Raw genomic sequence first — 17,869 nt, forward strand, 5'->3', positions numbered from 1 at the left:
ATCCTTGTACTTGATCAACACAGATTTTAATGAAGGATACATCTTTGTCACAATATCTCTCAACACCTTGAAACTACATTTTTCTGGAATCTGAGCCAGCCGTATATCTTGGTTGTATACCAGCTTCAACGTCCTCTGACGAATGAGACCTACATTCTCCACCTTGAGGGCTTTTTCATCAAACAAAATATTTCTACTCACCATGATTTTGCTACTTTCTGGACTGCTGCCACCATTATCTCTTGTGTGCACTGCTACTGTGCCCTTGTTGCTTTCATCAATCTTGCTCTTGGTGTATGCCATGAAGAGTGCCGGTTGGTCATTTTCTTTTACAGCATAACTTGCTTGATTCTCCTCCCTTTGCTTCTTGTAGCACTCAGATTGGTAGTGCCCAAACTTATTGCAGTACTAGCATTGGATGTTCTTCTTGGCTTCATGGCACTCAGATTGATAGTGCTCAAACTTGTTGCAATAATAGCACTGGATATCCTTCTTGGATTCATCATATGATTGACTATTTTCGGCAGTGTTGCTTCTGCCTCTTCCTCTTCCTCTTCCCTTGCCGAAATTGCCTCTGCCTCTACTTCATGACGTCTCCCTCTGCATGTAAAATGCCTTGTCATCGCCTTTATCTTCAGCCTTTGACATCCTTGCTTCATGAGTCTGCAGTGATCCCATGAGTTCATCAAAGGTGTAGGTTGCTAGATCTTTGGACTCTTCAATTGCTGCAACTACATGATCAAACTTGGGTGTTAGGCTCCTTAACACTTTCGCCACCACCGTCTTCTCTTCCATGGTGTCTCCAAATGCTCGAATTTGGTTGACCACCCCTTGTACTCTTGAGAGGAAAATTTGCACAGATTCTTCCTTGTTCATCTGCAATGTTTCAAAGTCCCTGCGTAGGCCTTGAAGTTTGATTGCCATGACTCGAGTACTCCCTTGAAATGCTGTTTTCAGGGTTGTCCACGCCTCCTTTGCGTTGGTGGCGGCTGCAATTTTCGAGAAGATGGTGTCATGCACTGCTTGTTGGATGAAGAATAGCGCCTTCGCATCTCGCTTCGCTGTTTCTGTTGGTGTGGGATCTACGATCGGTGCTCCCGTCTCCACCAATTCCCATAGACCTTGCGACTTGAGCAAAGTTCGTATCTTGATGCTCCAGAACTCGTAGTTGTCTCCCTTGAACAGCAGAATCGACGGATTCGAAACGCTCATGTTCTCTGCCATGGTCGGATCTGCCCTGATCTCTAACCTTCGGCTCTGATACCAATTTGTTGGAAATTTCGGAAGGATACAATGAAACAAAGAGAAGAAATTTGCTGCTGAAATTAACTTCTATTGCTTGATTAAACTCGATTACAACATGCTGAATTTATAGCACAACAAAAAGTCTAAATCTGAAACATCTAAATTTAGTACCCCACTACCTATCCTCCTATTACAAGCAATCCCCAAAATAGAATTATTCCCCATGTATCCTGCTATTAAAAACTTGACCCACATGACTAATTATAGAACCCACTAACTCAACTACATGCCTAAAAATACATCACAACACGTTGCATCCAGATCTCTAAATCTGAAATATTCGGACTCTAATTTTGTACCAATATTCAACAGGGAAAGGGTTAAAAAAATAATTCTTGTAACAGAACAACCTTAACTTCGTTTTTTTTTTTTCAAAAAAAATGTCTAGTTTGGCACAAAATTTTCACTGGAACAAATCAGTATTATTGACAAGAAAGACCATTATACAGTATACAATATTACAATCTGTAGAGTTTTAATGAAATTATACTAACATGCAAAGTATAATTGGTAATAACAAATGTACATAAAAGAATCCTGATGAAAGTTTTGGGCCCCTTCTCAATTCCGCCCAAGTATAATTGGCTATAACAGTATTTTTTGTTATGTTCAGGGCATATCACTGGTACAAGTTTCCTATCAGAAATGAACATATATGCATGAAAAATGTCGATCATTAACAATTTGTCCATTGAGAGTAACTTATCCAACATATATAGACAACATGCATCTAAGCGATAATCTGGCTACAGATTCTCTTCAGATCATTTAACTTAGTCTCCGAGTCAACAACCTCCGTTAGTTGGTTATCATCCAGCCAGCTAATTGTTTTCTTGATAGCATTTTTAATATTTCTTGCTGCCAGTAATGATACAGTAGTCTTGTTTTGCATAATACTTAGCATTTGATATGCATATTTCTCAAGGGAATTCCTCGCATCATGTTTCCTCATGTACTCCCCATCTCCGGCTTGTACTTGGCTGCATCCTTGATCATATTCAATCTCATATTTACTTAGTCTAGCCTCTTCATTGGTTACGAGCATCTCACTTCGATGGCCACTCGATGTGTGTGTTGATGAGACATTTAGTATGCCATTCGCATCAAACTCAAAGCACACATCAATTTTTGCCACCTCTGCCTGAGCAGGTGGAATCCCAGAGCAAAAATTCACCGAGAAAATTGTTATATTTGGTTAATATACATTCTCCCTCATACACCTTCTGTCGTACTTGAGTTTGGTTATCACGGGTTGTTGTGAATACCTTGTTCATTTTAGTCGGTATCGGAGTATTTCTTGGAATAACAACGGACATTAGTCCACCTTCAACCTCCACTCCAAGTGACAGAGGCGTGACATCTACGAGAACAAGCTCTTGAACATCTTTGTTGCCTTGGCTGCTTAAATTTGCAGCTTGGATGGCAGCACCATATGCCACAGCCTCATCGGGGTTGATGCTTCTACATAGATCCTTGCCATTAAAGAAGTCTTGCAAGAGCTGCTGCACCTTAAGAATTATCGTGGATAGAAAGACCTATGACATCAATGCTTCTCTTGTCTACTTTTGCATCATTCAAGCACTTTTCTGTGAGATCCATGCACTTTGAGAAGATATCAATGTTCAACTCTTCAAATCGGGCCTGGCTAATGCGAGAGTAAAAATCGATGCCTTCATAGAGACAATCAACCTCAATTGTTGTTTGACTTGCAAATGAGAGCGTCCTTTTTGCTCTCTCACAAGCTGTCCTCAGCCTCCGCATTGCCGGCCTTAGAGTCCCCTGTAATGTCTTTCTTGTGCTTCCTTTTGAACTGGTTGATGAAGTGCTCGACCATTCGCTCATCAATGTCCTCACCGCCTAGGTGAGTGTCTCCTGCTGTGGCCTTCACCTCAAAGATTCCATTTTTTATATTGAGCAAGGAGACATCAAAGGTGCCGCCTCCAAGGTCGAAAATGTAATAGGCTTTCTTCTTGATTTCTTTTGTTTTTTCCTAATTTCTTTTGGATTAGTTAAAACTTTCTCTTGTAGTTGTAGCCCAATAATATATTAGCTCTTGGTCAAAAATACTTGCAAGTATCACAAGAAATACTCCTATTTTGCAATGTGCTGTCCGTTGTTATTCCCTTGAGAACCACCTAAACTTAATTAGGAGAAGAAAAAATAAAATGCAAAACACACTTGCAAGTATCAACATTTTACTTCATATATATATATTTGAAAGTTTAATCCCACAGGCAATGCAATTTATTTCATATATAACTCAATATATACCAGTACAGTCTGCATCTTCCTATCTCATACCAGTACATACCCATCTACTTAATTACCCAATCCCAGTACATACCATACCATACCATACCATACCAGTTCATATGTAACACATGAGTATATATATATATGTCGTGCAGATATCAGTCCCAATGGCTTAGTGCCATTAATTGCTCAGATGCCTCAAGCTGATTGCTTGCATCTGTCAAAAACTCAAAACCTTAATATTCATAGACCAAGTTCAGAGCAACCTACTCTATTTATCTATTAATTGGTATGCCCGAGTCTTAACTGCGTCCTAATTTATGCCATTCTTTCATTCCATTTATATATTCTTAATAATTATATTATATTCATTTATTGAAATAATTATATATTAATTTAGATGCGACGACAATTAATTGAAGCAAAACAAATGTAACATTTTAATTACATCAATGCCAAAGAAACAAAACCACACCAGCATAATGTATGTGCCTATATTTATTTTCAAATAAATTTAGATACGATCAATTGGAGCACAAATGCTCTTCAGTTCCTCCATCCTTGATTCAGACTCGGCCACATCTGGAAATGTGTTATTCTCGACCCAACTTGACATCTCCTGTATTGAATCTTCAATCTCCATTTTGGTCGCGAAGGGTAAAGTATCGACGATGCTTGTATTTTTCATGACATTCTTCATACGGTAAGCATATCGCTCCAGTAAGTTTTTGGCATCGTACTTTCTAAGGCATTCCTCATCTTGGGCCCTGTACCATTCAGCATCTCGAATTATCTTCTCGATCACCTCATTGCTCAGCCTCGCTTCTTCGTTGGTCACTGTTATCGTCTTCTTCTGTCCGCTACTTCTGTCCTGCGCTGACACATGCAGTATGCCATTGGCATCTATGTCGAAGCACACGTCAAACTTTGGCACGTCTCTTGGAGCCGGAGCGATTCCTGTGAGGGTGAATTTACCAAGGATGTAATTATCCTTGGTTTGGGCTCTCTCTCCTTCAAGTACTAAAAACTTTACTGCTGTCTGATTGTCACGGTGAGTTGTAAACACCTTCTCCTTCTTTGTTGGTATTGTGGTGTTCCTTGGAACCACAACGGACATGATTTCTCCCATAATTTCAATGCCGAGTGAGAGCGGAGTCACGTCTAACAGCACCATGTCTTCGACCTCTCTGCTTCCCTGACCGCTCAACTTGGCAGCTTGGATGGTGGCACCATATGCGACAGCCTCATCTGGATTGATGCCTTTGCTGATTTTCTTTCCATTTCCATCAAAGTAGTTATCCAAAAGTTGTTGCACTTTAGGGATTCTCGTAGATCCACCAACAAGGACGACAACATTGATATCAGTCTTGTCCGTGCTAGCATCCTTGAGACATTTCTCTACGAGTTGCATGCATCTGGTGAAGAGATCCATGTTGAGCTCTTCAAATCGGGCTCGACTAATTGGAGAACAGAAATCAATTCCCTCGTAGAGCCCATCAACCTCAAGAATTGTGTTGGTCATAAAAGAGAGGTTCCTCTTTGCTCGCTCGCAAGCAGACCGTACCCTCCTGAGAGCCCTTGGATTCCCAGTAATGTCCTTGTCATGCTTCCTCTTGAACTCGTCAACAAAATAATTCACCAAGCGATCATCAAAATCTTCACCGCCTAGGTGGGTGTCCCCTGCAGTAGCCTTCACCTCAAAGACACTGTTCTTGACAACAAGCAAGGAGACGTCAAAGGTGCCCCCACCTAAGTCAAAGATCAACACCTTCTTCTCGGCAGCAGTTTCATTGCTGCTAATGCTAATTTTGTCAAAGCCATATGCTACTGCAGCAGCAGTGGGCTCATGCATGATGCGCATTACATTCAGTCCAGCTATAGCACCGGCATCTTTGGTTGCACGCCTCTGTGCATCATTGAAGTATGCAGGGACTGTGACCACAGCATTTTTAACGGGGCAGGCTAGGTAGGCCTCGGCGATCTCCTTCATTTTGGTAAGGATCATGGAGGATATCTCTTCGGGGTAAAATTTTTTCTCCTCGCCTTTGTGTTTGACCACAATTTGAGGCTTGTCAGCAGGACCCTTGGCAACAACAAATGGCCACAGCTTAATGTCGCTTTGAATGGAGGGATCCGAGAATCTCCTTCCGATCAATCGTTTCACAGCTGAAAATTATAATGGAATAATGGTTACCTATAACAAATATATAATGAAGAGCAGGACAAAAATAAAAATAAAATAAATAATTAAGAGCTCACTGAAGATGGTGTTGGTGGGGTTCATGTCGATCTGGTTCTTGGCCGCATCGCCTACAAATCACTCAGTGTCAGTGAACGCGATGCAGGATGGAGTGGTGCAGTTGCCCTGGTCATTTGCAATGATCTCTACATGATCATACTTCCACACGCCAACACAAGAGTAAGTTGTGCCGAGGTCGATCCCAATTGCTGGATGTTCTTTGTACGTCATTACTGTCACTTATGAGGAATTAATTAGTTGCTGCTACAATCAAACACAACTAGCAGAATGAAACTAAACAGAGTTTTTAATTCTTTCTTCTCCACTGAAACTGATATAGAAAAGCAAATTCTATTCAAGACAGACAAGTTAATTAAAATGCTATATGCCTATATTGAATATACCTGATTATTGTTTTTCTTAGTTATATAGGTCTTGAAACGATGAAAGTTTCCTTGGATGAGTTACAGCATGGAAGGAGGCGAATTAGTGGAAGCAATTGCGTGGATTGGTCTGGTTTTGTTAATGTGATATAAATAAGAAAAATTGCATCATTCATGCATGTCAATTTGTAGGTACTTCCTCTTCCCTTAATTTGCTCCTAACATTGGTCCCACTCTGAGGAAAGACATAGTCTTACATATATAATATAATAATATAATAATGTGTGGAAAAGTCCTACAGATAAGATAAGAGCTTTGCGGGCCCAATCAAACTAATTCTTACAGTAATTTTAAGAATATAATTTATTTTGCGCGTTTTAATGGTCGATTAGTTGTCCCTGTCTAGAGATTAATAAAATGCATTTTTTTCTTTCCTCGATCTATTATTAATATATTGTGGTCGATTGTTAATGAACTCGTCTAGGTACAAGGTCTATAGTAGGTAGTTAATTGTTTTTTGAAAAATTTTGTAGGTGAAAATTCATTATTAATATTAGATGAAATGGTCTGTGTCTAGTTTTTAACCAAACTGGAGAGCTTTCTCAGCTAGTTTTTAACCAAAATTCATTATTAATATTCGTTGAAGGGAATATTTGCTAACAAGCCGAAATTTTTATTTTCGACATTCAACAGAAAAAAAAAAAAATTCAAATAACCACGATTTGATCATAATTTCATTTTTGACATGGCCACAATCTCACATTGCAGACGTTTAAAGAGTGTGTGCAATTTGAGATGGTGGACTCAAAACTGTGTCCGCAATATAAAATGGTGTTCTATCCATTACTCTGTCCGCAATTTGAGACTGCGGACAGGGTTTTTATAAAATACCGTGGAGAGAAGCACAACTCATTTCACACCTCAACCGTTCTCTTTCCTCGGACAACCTTTTCTCTATTGTAAGTTGTTTTTTATTTTTATTTTTTTATTTATTTATTTATTTTTTATAATTTTAGGTTTGTGTTTTATTGAATAAAAAATGAGTCTCATGGTATCCATTTACACCGGTGGTGAGATTTTTCAAGGCCCTAATGAGGTTTATTACAGTCTCTGGACTGCCATTGTGATCCTGGTAAGGTTTGGAATTGATTATTTAGATATAAATAAGGTTATTTGTCAGAATTTGGAGGTGAATCAGGATTGGTATGACCTAAATATTCAAGCCAATATTAGCATGTCAACTGGTTTGGCACAAACCTGATTCTAACTATTTCCAGTTTAGAATAATGAAGTCTGACAGGTACTGTACAATCATATAAACTCCTCGTCTTGTGCACCAAATTAATTAAACTCTTTATCATGCATAAGAAATTAATTAACCGTGCTCTTCGAATTACTACAGCACATTCTCTTAGATAAAATTCATTCGAAATTGACGACAAAGCTTATATATATATATAGAGTTAAGAATTTTCTTCCCATTTCATTCTGTACTGCCTGCTATAACACCCCATCTTACTGTTTTCTGTTTGTTTCTTTGGCTCAAATTGTCTTGACCACATTGACTTTTTTGTTTTTGTTTTGAAATTAACTTGGTAGTGACTACAAGATTGAAGCACATTGACTTTTCACTTCTATCATTGCTGTTGCAAAGCTGTTGTAATAGCACTTATCAATGAAATATGAGCATGATCCCTATTTTACTAAAAAAAAAAAAAACAATTGGCAAATTTGTAGTTACAGTACGTCCCCGTCATTCAGATGTGATGACATTGAATTGAAGCAATGATACAAAATTTTAGTACCATGCATGCAAGCCAAAATACAAAAGCAAAAAACAAAAGAAGATGTAAAATATTTTGCACAGCATATATAATAATGTGTGTGGCTATCCTTTCTATAGTAGAGAAAATATTTTCTCAGTTTCTCGTAGAGAAAACTGATTGCAAACAACAAAGCTTATCTTTTGTAATAATTTACATATGATAAATTGGAGCACAAATACTCTCTAGTTCCTCCATCTTTGATTCAGACTCGGTCACATCTGGAAAGGGGTTATCCTCGACCCAACCTAACATCTCCTGTATTAAATCTTCGATCCCCATTTTGGTTGCAAATGGTAAAGTATCAGTGATGCTTTTATTTTTCATGGCATTCTTCATACGGTAAGCATACCGCTCCAGTGAGTTTTTGGCTTCGTACCTTCTACGACACTCCTCATCCTGGTCCCTGTACCTTTCGGCATCCTGAATTATTTTCTTGATCACCTCGTTGCCCAGCCTCGCCTCTTCGTTGGTTACTGTCATCTTCTTCTTTTGTCCGCTACTTCGGTCCTGCTCTGACACATTCAGTATGCCATTGGCATCTATGTCAAAGCACACATCAAACCTCGGCACTTTTCTTGGAGCTAGAGCAATTCCCGAGAGGGCAAAGTTTCCAAGGAGATAATTATGCTTTGTCTGGGTTCTCTCACCTTGAAATACTGCAAAGCCAACAGCAGCCTGATTGTCATATTCAGTTGTAAACACTTTCTCCCTCTTTGTTGGTATTGGGGTGTTCCTTGGAACCACGATGGACATGACTCCTCCTACAGTTTCTATGCCGAGTGAGAGCGGAGTCACATCTGAGAGAACCATGTCTTCGACCTCTCTGCTTCCATGACCACTCAACTTGGTGGCTTGGACAGTGGCACCATATGCGACAGCCTCATCAGGATTGATACCTTTGCTGATTTTCATTCCATCACCATCAAAGTAGTTAACCAAAAGATTTTGCACTGCAGGGATTCGCGTGGACCCACCAACAAGGACAACAATATCGATACTAGTCTTGTCCGTGCTAGCATCCTCAAGACATTTCTCTACAAATTGCATGCATCTCGTGAAGAGGTCCATGTTGAGCTCTTCAAATCGGGCTCGGCTGATGCGAGAGCAGAAATCAATTCCCTCGTAAAGGCTATCAACCTCAATAATTGTGTGGGTCAAGAAAGAGAGGTTCCTCTTCGCTCGCTCACAAGCAGACCGTAGTCTCCTAAGAGCCCTCGGATTTTCACTAATGTCCTTGTTGTGCTTCCTCTTGAACTCATCAAGACAATAATTCAACAAGCGGTCATCAAAATCTTCACCGCCTAGGTGGGTGTCCCCGGCAGTAGCCTTCACCTCAAAGACACTGAACTTGATAGCAAGCAAGGAGACGTCAAAGGTGCCTCCACCTAAGTCAAAGATCAACACCTTCTTCTCGGCAGCAGTTTCGTTGCTGCTAATGCTAATTTTGTCAAAGCCATACGCTACGGCAGCAGCAGTGGGCTCATCCATGATGCGCATGACATTCAGTCCAGCAATTACACCGGCATCTTTGGTCGCACGCCTTTGTGCGTCGTTGAAGTATGCAGGGACTGTGACCACAGCATTTTTAACGGGGCATGTTAGGTAGGCCTCGGCAATCTCCTTCATTTTAATAAGGATCATAGAGGATATTTCTTCAGGGTAGAATTTTTTCTCCTCACCTTTGTGCTTGACCACAATCTGAGGCTTGTCAGCAGGACCCTCCGCAACAGCAAATGGCCATAGCTTAATGTCACCTTGAACGGAGGGATCCGAGAATCTCCTTCCGATCAATCGTTTCACAGCTGAAAATTATAATGGAATAATGGTTAGCTATACCAAATAAATAATGAAGAGCCAGACAACAACAAACAAAATAATTAATAGAGAGCTCACTGAAGATGGTGTTGGTGGGGTTCATGTCTATCTGGTTCTTGGCTGCATCGCCTACAAGTCGCTCAGTGTCAGTGAAGGCGACACAGGACGGAGTGGTGCGGTTGCCCTGGTCATTTGTAATGATCTCCACACGGCCGTTCTGCCACACGCCGACACACGAGTAAGTTGTGCCAAGGTCTATCCCAATTGCTGGATGATCGTTGTGTGCCATTACTGTGATTTATGAGGAAGCAATTAATTGATGTTACAATCAAACACAACTAGTTAGCAGAATGCAACTATATAGAGTTTTAACTTTTTAAGTTCTTTCTTCCCGTCTGATACTTCTATAGAATACAAAATTTTATTCAAGAAAGGCCAGTTAAAAATGCTCTATTGTATTTACCTGATTTTTGTTAATGCTACTAAACCGATCGAGGTCTTGGGACGTTGAAAGTTGGAAATGCAGATCAATTTCCTTGGATGAGTTCTATTACAGCTAAGAAGGACATACTTATTTTTTCTTAAAATCAAGACAAGATCAGAGGGGAGACCGGGAGAGGAGTGGACCCCCGTGGAATGTCTGGTTGTGTTTAATTAATTGATATATATATATATATATATATATATAATAAGAAAAATTGCATCATGCATTCTTGTCATTTTCTAGGTACGTAATTCCTTCACCCTTAATTTTGATTCTTACATTGGCCCCACTTTGAGATGAGATATAATCTTACATTACATATATAATTAATGTAATATAAAATAAAATAATGTGTGCAAAAGTCCTCCAGTAAGATTTTCGGGCATGATTAAATTCTCAGAGCAATTTTAAGAATGGAATTTATTTGCGTGTTTGTTTTTTTTTTTTTTTGAAAACTTGGTAGTGACTACCAAGACTATATTAATAGATTTGCTTATTACATCAATTCCTAATTATTACATCAAGGCTAAATATGAGGAGCAATTGGATTTGTTATACTATTCGTCCCCCTAAAAGCCCCCCATACATTTCTGTTACTCTTCCCACAAAACTGCAACCATAGCTTCGCCTCCTCTGCAGCTCGATTTGCAAAAAACCACTGGGATGGTTTCTTTTCACGAAAGATAACTTCATTGCGCTGTCGCCACAGTGACCACAATACTGACATGAAATAGGTGGCCCAAACCTGCCTAGTTTGTTTATTCCCACCCATGTTGCTGCAATAAAAATTTTGAGATGCATTCCAAGTGTCACACACGGAGTCACCTACTTGCGTGTTTGTAATGGTCAATTAATTGTGTTCCTGTCTAGGTGCAGTTGACCTATATAAATATATAGAGAGGAGGGTTCAAATGCCTCCATTTTTTGTGCCTCCATCATGTCTCCATTTTTAAAAATTTTAATAACTCAAAATTTAAATCTTAAAATTCAAAATAAATTTGTTGGATATGAACTATATCATTTTATTTATGCACATGTAAAAAATTATGGCATTTCAACTTTGTTTTGATTGTCATCTTGAGCTTGTAAAAGTGTATACAAATGTGGATAATTTCTAGACGTTAATTTTTCAACTTATTGATTCATATAAAAGCAAAATCAAAATGTGATAATTTTTTATGGGCACATAGAGAAAATAACATAGATTACATCTAACGGTTTTATTTTGATGTTTAGGTTTTTAAAAATAGAGGCATGATGAAGGCACAAAAAATGAAGGCATTTGAACCCTCCTCATATATATATATATATATCCAATTCTTCTCTCTCTATCCGAGGTGCAGTTGGACGATCAGTATTGTTCATCTATATCGATTTATTATTATTAAGTAATATTGTTATTATTGTAATTTGTAATGGAGTCGCCAAGGTACAGCCTCTGTATGAGGTATCGATTTATTATTATTTAATTGTTATTAATTGTAATGGAGTCGTCGAGGTACAGCCTCTATATATATGAGGCAGTTACCTTTTGTAAGAAAATTATTCTCTGTGGTATATTTTTTTACTTATGCATGTCACTGAGTTATCGTTTATGAAGATGCAATATAATATTCTGTAATTGACTTTCTGTCATAACTACGAAAATCAATCTGCATCAGAAATTCAGAATAATTAATAACTATCAATCAAGAAAGTATATTTTTTTCTCATTCCTACCCCCTTGAGTTAATTAATTACCTGAGCACTCGATTAATGGATTCAAGATGACTTGGTCTTGGAACATGGATGAAATAACTAATTATAATTACACTAACAACGAAATTTATATCAGGTCTGGTAACATTTAAGTAAATAATTATATTGTCAATGAATCTTTGGAATAAAAGAGATCTAGTTGGATTCCATCGAACAATTAATTGTGAAACAAAACTGTATATATATATATATATATATATATATAGAGGTAGGCTAATATACAATCGATTGTTCCTGAGGTCCCGTACAACTAAGTCATTTTCTGATTTTTAAAGTCCAAATGATCGATCCAAACTGTTCATCTTGTTCTCCATATTAATATGTGTTTGGAGACCAAATTTTATGTATGCAATTTTATATATATGTACCAAACAAATGTATGTATGCAAGCTGGAAATTAACCGAAAGAAACATCAATTGAGCGACTGTCCCAGTCTAGATCTAGAACCGTTGTCATATTAATTAATATAAATACGAATATGAATATTGACAAAATTACTTGTATAAAATTAAATAACACACAACTCCCATGAATCACCCTTTCCTCCCATATTTTATTGATCAAAGAATATTTTGTTATATGTTTACATGGCACCAGCCAAGGGTATTTAACATCAAAATTGAATCCTATTACCCCTTCTAATTTTAGAATATAAGGCTAGATAATACAACAAATCAATTCCTAAACTATCTAAGGAAGGTGAGCTAGGAAGAGGAGCTGCTGGATTGATTATTTCCTTCTTTGCTTGATATCAATTTGTTTTCCCTGCTGAATATTTCATTTCCCCTACTGAATATTTTATTTCCCTTGCTGATTATTCGGATCCCGTGTGATTATTTCACAAATATTAGACGGATGTCAGAGGTTTAAAGTAAAAAGGCCTTAAATACATTTATGAATAATATACGGATACAAATACAGTCGAATGACTAAATGTCCATTTTGTTTACCCTATTAATTGGTGGGTGTTTTCCAAATAAATAATAAAAGTGTTTGACGACAACGAACAATTATTTTATTTAATTAATAAAATTAATTTAGCACGCAATATTTTACCTTCTTCCTCAAAAAAGAAAAGAAAAACAAATTAGGAAATCACATCCTCCAAACACAGTATAGCCCTGAAATTCTGCAAATTAATCAGCTGATTTGTTTTAAACGAAATTTTAATTTCTGTATTTTGTATTTTGATTCCATGAAAAAGACTCACAAATTCCAAATTTATATATGTTGAACCAATGGAAGATTGGACCCTTCATTAGACATGAGACATGAGACAATTAATCTATATAACTTTGGATCCCTGTCTTTTGCATTGATATTTGATATACCGAAATTTTTATTTCTAACATTTGTTCAAATTTTTTTTTTTTGGGTAATTTCATTTCTAACACAGCTGCTCTATGCCGATGCGGCTCCAGATTGGAGTTCAAATGATTGATGTCCGCACTATCATTCTGTAGCCCTATTCAATTTTTTTTTAAAGCTTTTTAAATCAAACCAGATTAGAAATATTTTAATGTGGGCATAATTTCCAAAGCACAATTTCAAAGATTTAAAATATCCAAAATCAGAAAAAAAAAAAATTTGCGGTGCACAATTTCCAAAGCACAAATTTCATTGGTTTAAAAAGCTTGAAAAAAAATTGAATAGGGCTGCAGAATGTCAGTGCAGACTGCAATTTGGGGCTGCATCGGCATATAGTGTGGACCCTAGTATTTGAGGCCATACCGGTATTCTATAGCTGTGGTAGAAGTTGAATTCCCCAGAAAAGAGGATTTTTTTATTTGTTTTTTTTAGAGAAATGCTAGAGAGAAAAATTTCGGTTTGATATATGTTATCGATAAAAACCTATCACAACACATGAGACAATATAATCCAAAAAGCGCTTGATCGTTATCAATTTTGTCAGCTTACTTGTACAGTGGGCATTTAATTAGAAAAAATGAATTCAAATTTGTTGCAATCAGAGAAAAATATTTTCATTGTGTCTTATAAATATTTATTGCACACCTGGCCTGGCCAAAAGCAGAAATCATACAAACAAGTCCACAAGTACGAATCTTTGATAAGAAATGATTAATAAGTAGAAATAACAAAAGAATACAATACACATCGATGTCGTAGCAAAAGTCGCAAAACATGTCTGCTGCATCACAGAATACAGTCACACTAACGGTAATTTTTCGTTACTTATGATGGTTTCACAATGCTTTTTGAAAGCATTAATTTCATCTATCTCAGCGTTCTGATTTGTTTCGATCCATGTAAGGACCTTCTCTGCTTCCTCCTCCAACGATTTCTTGTGCGAAGCAGACACACTCGGACCTCTAGCTATGTTTTTCATCTTGTAGGCAACAGTCTCAAGAGAATTCAATACAGCAGCCCTCGCCTTGTTCTCCTCGTCATCTTGTTTATAACAATCTGCTGCTTCCTTCATTTTCTCAATCTCCTCTCCTGATAGGCTGCCATTCTCCTTTCTAATCAAAATTTTTTCATTATTCTCTCCCGCACTCGTGCTCACGTCTTTGGCCGTGAGATTTAGAATGCCACTCTCATCAACCTCAAAAGTTACAATAATATCTGAATTTACCTTTGTATTTGGTGTGATGCCAGATATGTTAAACACTATCATGGATGACAACCCACGCTCTTGTACTTGTAGAAAGAAGCTCGACAGGTTGTATGGTGCGAAATGCAGCTTTTTTTTTTCTTGGATAGGGGTATGCTTCGGAATGACAATGTTTGTTATTGCTTTATTATTAGTTTCCAACCCAAATGAATGAGATGTGACGTCTCGGAGCTCGGAAATGTTAAACTTCTCATAGTTTTCGTTGCTGCTTAAAATGGCAGCTTGAACTGCAGCACCATAGACAACTGCCTCATCAGCATTCATGCTCTTGCAGAGTTCCTTATTAAAGAACTCCTGAAATTTTAACCATCAACAAGCACATTAGCTTCACTATATAGTGTGGATATTATTGATTTTATTCCTTCCACTTTGCTCATTGATTAGATTCATCTAGTGATAAATTAATGTGTACAAAAAGCATGATGAAACAAAACTTACCCGTAAAACCTCCTGAATCTTGGGAATTCTTGTGGATCCGCCGACCAAAACAACCTCATCTATATAGCTCCTGTTCATTTTGGCATCTTCTAAGCATCTCTCCACGCAGCTGATGCTTCTATCGAAAATACTCTTGTTAAGGTCCTCAAAGGCTTCCCTTGTTATAGCACAACGAAAATCAGTATCTTCATCTAAGGCATCAATTTCCACCACAGTTTGGGCATTAGTTGAGAGAACCCTTTTTGCCTTCTCACAAGCTGCTCTTAGCCTTCTCAGAGACCTTGGTTTATTGTTAATGTCTTTTTTCTTCTCCTCCTTGAATTTTTTAATAAAGTAATCCACCATGTTGTTGTCAAAATCTTCACCGCCCAGATTAGTGTCCCCAGAAACAGCCCGGACTCTAATGATGCCCTCATTAATTGTAAGAATTGACACATCAAGATTTCCACCACCAAGGTCAAAAATTAACAAGGTTTTCTCACCAGAGCTTCCGCCACTAATTTTTTGCCTAAAGTAAGCAATTGCTGCAGCGGTTGGTTCATTGAGTAGTTGCAGCACATTAAGGCCTGCAATAACTCCTGCATCCTTGATTGCTTGTCTCTGAGAATCACTGAAGCAAGAAGGGACACTAATAACAGCCTTTGTCACTACCTTACCAAGGTGGGCCTCAGCAATCTCTTTCATCTTTGAAAGGATCATAGCAGCGATTTCCTCTCGTGCGAACAGTTTCTTCTCATTCTTGTATTCGACAGAGATCATGGACCTATTTTTACCATCACACTGAATTTTAAACGGTAGAAGTTTGCTATCATTCGGGAATGACTGATTGTAGCATCTACCAATCAAAAGCTTGATATCTACAAAAGAAGTTATATATGTTTTTTTAAGTCCACGAGAATACACTGAAAGATCTACAATAGTGTAGAAAACAATAGTGTAGTACCGAAATGAATAACAATGGTACTGTAAATGTAGAAAACCATAGTTGATTTTTTATCTGCAACAACTGAAAGTCAAAACATTCTTCGACACTGTTTGAGTTAAGCATCACCTAAGGCAACAGCATATTTCCAAAATAAGTTTTAAAGAAGAAAAATCTGTGAGGTAGAGGTCATACTAGGAATGGTGTTTTCAGGGTTGGTCGTGACTTGTTCCTTGTGGACCGTATCACCAATCAGCCGACCAGTATCAGTGAAAGCCACGGCTGAACAGGTTAAGCGGCTGCCGTACTCATTCTCAATGATCTTGACACAATTTCGTTGCCACACTGCAACGGATGAGTAGGTCGTGCCAAAATCAATCCCAATAGCATATTCTTTCGGTTCTTTATTCATGCTCCGAATCTTGTCTAGAATCCCTCTTTGGGACCACCTGCTGGAAGTACCGCTTCGGGTTAAAATCTTAGTTGTGGAGGCCTTGCTAATACCCTTCGGACTATCTTTGTAAAGAAAGGCTTCCTTCACTAGCTTTCGAGAATCCTCAATGTTATTATCAGTTATGGTGATGCTATTCCTCATTCCAGTAGAAATCTCCTCAGCCATAACCGTCAGAGTACCAGTTTCATGTATATCAAACGTAATGCTGAATTTACACATTGTAGGAACTTCAGAGAGCTCAAATTTTCCAAGTAAATTGTTCTCAATGATCAGCTCACCCTCATAAACCTCGAAGAATAAATTTTTGGTAAGGTTACTAGTATGAAGGAGTTTTTTAATGTTGGTGGGAAAATTTGTGTTTTTTGGAACACAAACAACCATCTTCCCTCGTGGAGACTGTATGCCAAGAGAAAAAGGTGTAACATCGAGCAGAGACAAATAACAAGCTCCTCTGTTATCGCAAAAGAATGCTTGAATGGCTGCTCCATATGCTGTAGTTGTTTCCAATTGCTCCCTTATGTTCAACTCCTTGTATTTGAAATACTGATGGATATAAGATTGTAATAAGGTAATCCATGTGGAGCCACCAGCAAGAATGACCTCATGTACATTATATGCTCTCATGCTGGCATCTTTGAGGCACATATCCGTAAGAGTATTAACAAAATAAGCAACCGTGGTGTTGTCAAAGTCCGGTCCACTGAGGTGAAGGTTCCCAGCAGCGGCTCGCACTTTGCACTTGCTATCTTTGATGGTGACTAGCACAACATCAAGAGTTCCTGACCCAACATGATATATAATCATGTTATGCTCACTATTGGGGCTCCATGGATTCCAGCTTTTAGACGGCTGCTTTTCGATGCCATAGAACATAGCACTAGCTGCTGGAGCACTAATAATTTGCATGAAATTTAGGCCGGCAATCATACCAGCTTCTTTAATCGCTTGCCGTTGTCTGTAGTTGAAATGAAATGGAACAGTTATCACAGCATTTGTGATTGTGGCTTCAAGTTTTTTCTGAGCATTCTCTTTCAATTGCATGAGTATCATTGAGAAGATTTGCACAGGGGTGAAATGCCAAATCTTGCTTTTCCAGGGTACATCCACCAGCAACCTATCACCTGGACTGAGTCTAACTTGGAATGGCAACAGAGGGATGCCATTTTGAACCGAAGGATCAGAGTATCGCCTACCAATTAAACGAGTGACATCTGTTGCGTAAAGATAAATATATGTGAGCAATTACAACTTGTGATTTTCTATGTTATGTTATGTTACTATTTTACAATTTCAACGTAAGGCTCAAAGGTGAGGATAAATATTAATAGTGCCATGGGGTTATTGCTTTCTTCAGTTATT

General features: G+C 38.1%; 3 protein-coding genes and 2 pseudogenes across 3 annotated transcripts; all 5 read right to left on the reverse strand.

The window, feature by feature from the left end:
• Positions 1 to 2,019: 2,019 nt before the first annotated feature.
• On the reverse strand, positions 2,020 to 3,591 carry LOC144545620 (heat shock 70 kDa protein 4-like; annotated as a pseudogene).
• Positions 3,592 to 3,716: 125 nt separating this feature from the next.
• LOC144545621 (heat shock cognate 70 kDa protein-like) lies at positions 3,717 to 6,028 on the reverse strand (annotated as a pseudogene).
• A 2,128-nt stretch (positions 6,029 to 8,156) lies between these two features.
• On the reverse strand, positions 8,157 to 10,110 carry LOC144545623 (heat shock cognate 70 kDa protein-like). The gene is made up of 2 exons (XM_078294184.1): positions 9,900 to 10,110; positions 8,157 to 9,808 (listed from the first exon to the last, which is right to left on the reverse strand). The coding sequence occupies exons 1-2, from the start codon at positions 10,108 to 10,110 to the stop codon at positions 8,157 to 8,159; spliced, it is 1,863 nt and encodes a 620-aa protein (XP_078150310.1).
• Positions 10,111 to 14,231: 4,121 nt separating this feature from the next.
• On the reverse strand, positions 14,232 to 16,499 carry LOC144545624 (heat shock 70 kDa protein 1-like). Its single transcript, XM_078294185.1, has 3 exons — positions 16,252 to 16,499; positions 15,135 to 15,991; positions 14,232 to 14,990 (listed from the first exon to the last, which is right to left on the reverse strand). The coding sequence occupies exons 1-3, from the start codon at positions 16,466 to 16,468 to the stop codon at positions 14,232 to 14,234; spliced, it is 1,833 nt and encodes a 610-aa protein (XP_078150311.1). The 5' UTR covers positions 16,469 to 16,499.
• A 69-nt stretch (positions 16,500 to 16,568) lies between these two features.
• LOC144545625 (heat shock cognate 70 kDa protein-like) lies at positions 16,569 to 17,551 on the reverse strand. The gene is made up of 2 exons (XM_078294186.1): positions 16,690 to 17,551; positions 16,569 to 16,600 (listed from the first exon to the last, which is right to left on the reverse strand). Exons 1-2 carry the CDS (start codon positions 17,549 to 17,551, stop codon positions 16,569 to 16,571), a joined length of 894 nt encoding a protein of 297 aa, XP_078150312.1.
• Between the last annotated feature and the right edge of the window lie 318 nt (positions 17,552 to 17,869).

The sequence above is a fragment of the Carex rostrata genome, chromosome 28 (genome assembly GCF_964058835.1).
Source record: "Carex rostrata chromosome 28, lpCarRost1.2, whole genome shotgun sequence".
Classification (NCBI taxonomy): Eukaryota; Viridiplantae; Streptophyta; class Magnoliopsida; order Poales; family Cyperaceae; genus Carex; species Carex rostrata.

Coding starts and splice junctions, on each gene's coding strand:
- LOC144545623 (XM_078294184.1), bottom strand. CDS start 10,110: ATGGCACACAACGATCATCCAGCAATTGGGATAGACCTTGGCACAACT. Junction 9,809..9,899: donor CCCCACCAACACCATCTTCA/GTGAGCTCTCTA, acceptor TATAATTTTCAG/CTGTGAAACGATTGATCGGA.
- LOC144545624 (XM_078294185.1), bottom strand. CDS start 16,468: ATGAATAAAGAACCGAAAGAATATGCTATTGGGATTGATTTTGGCACG. Junction 15,992..16,251: donor CCCTGAAAACACCATTCCTA/GTATGACCTCTA, acceptor CTTCTTTTGTAG/ATATCAAGCTTTTGATTGGT. Junction 14,991..15,134: donor AGATTCAGGAGGTTTTACGG/GTAAGTTTTGTT, acceptor TTAAAATTTCAG/GAGTTCTTTAATAAGGAACT.
- LOC144545625 (XM_078294186.1), bottom strand. CDS start 17,551: ATGCAATTGAAAGAGAATGCTCAGAAAAAACTTGAAGCCACAATCACA. Junction 16,601..16,689: donor GTTTGATATACATGAAACTG/GTACTCTGACGG, acceptor GATTCTCGAAAG/CTAGTGAAGGAAGCCTTTCT.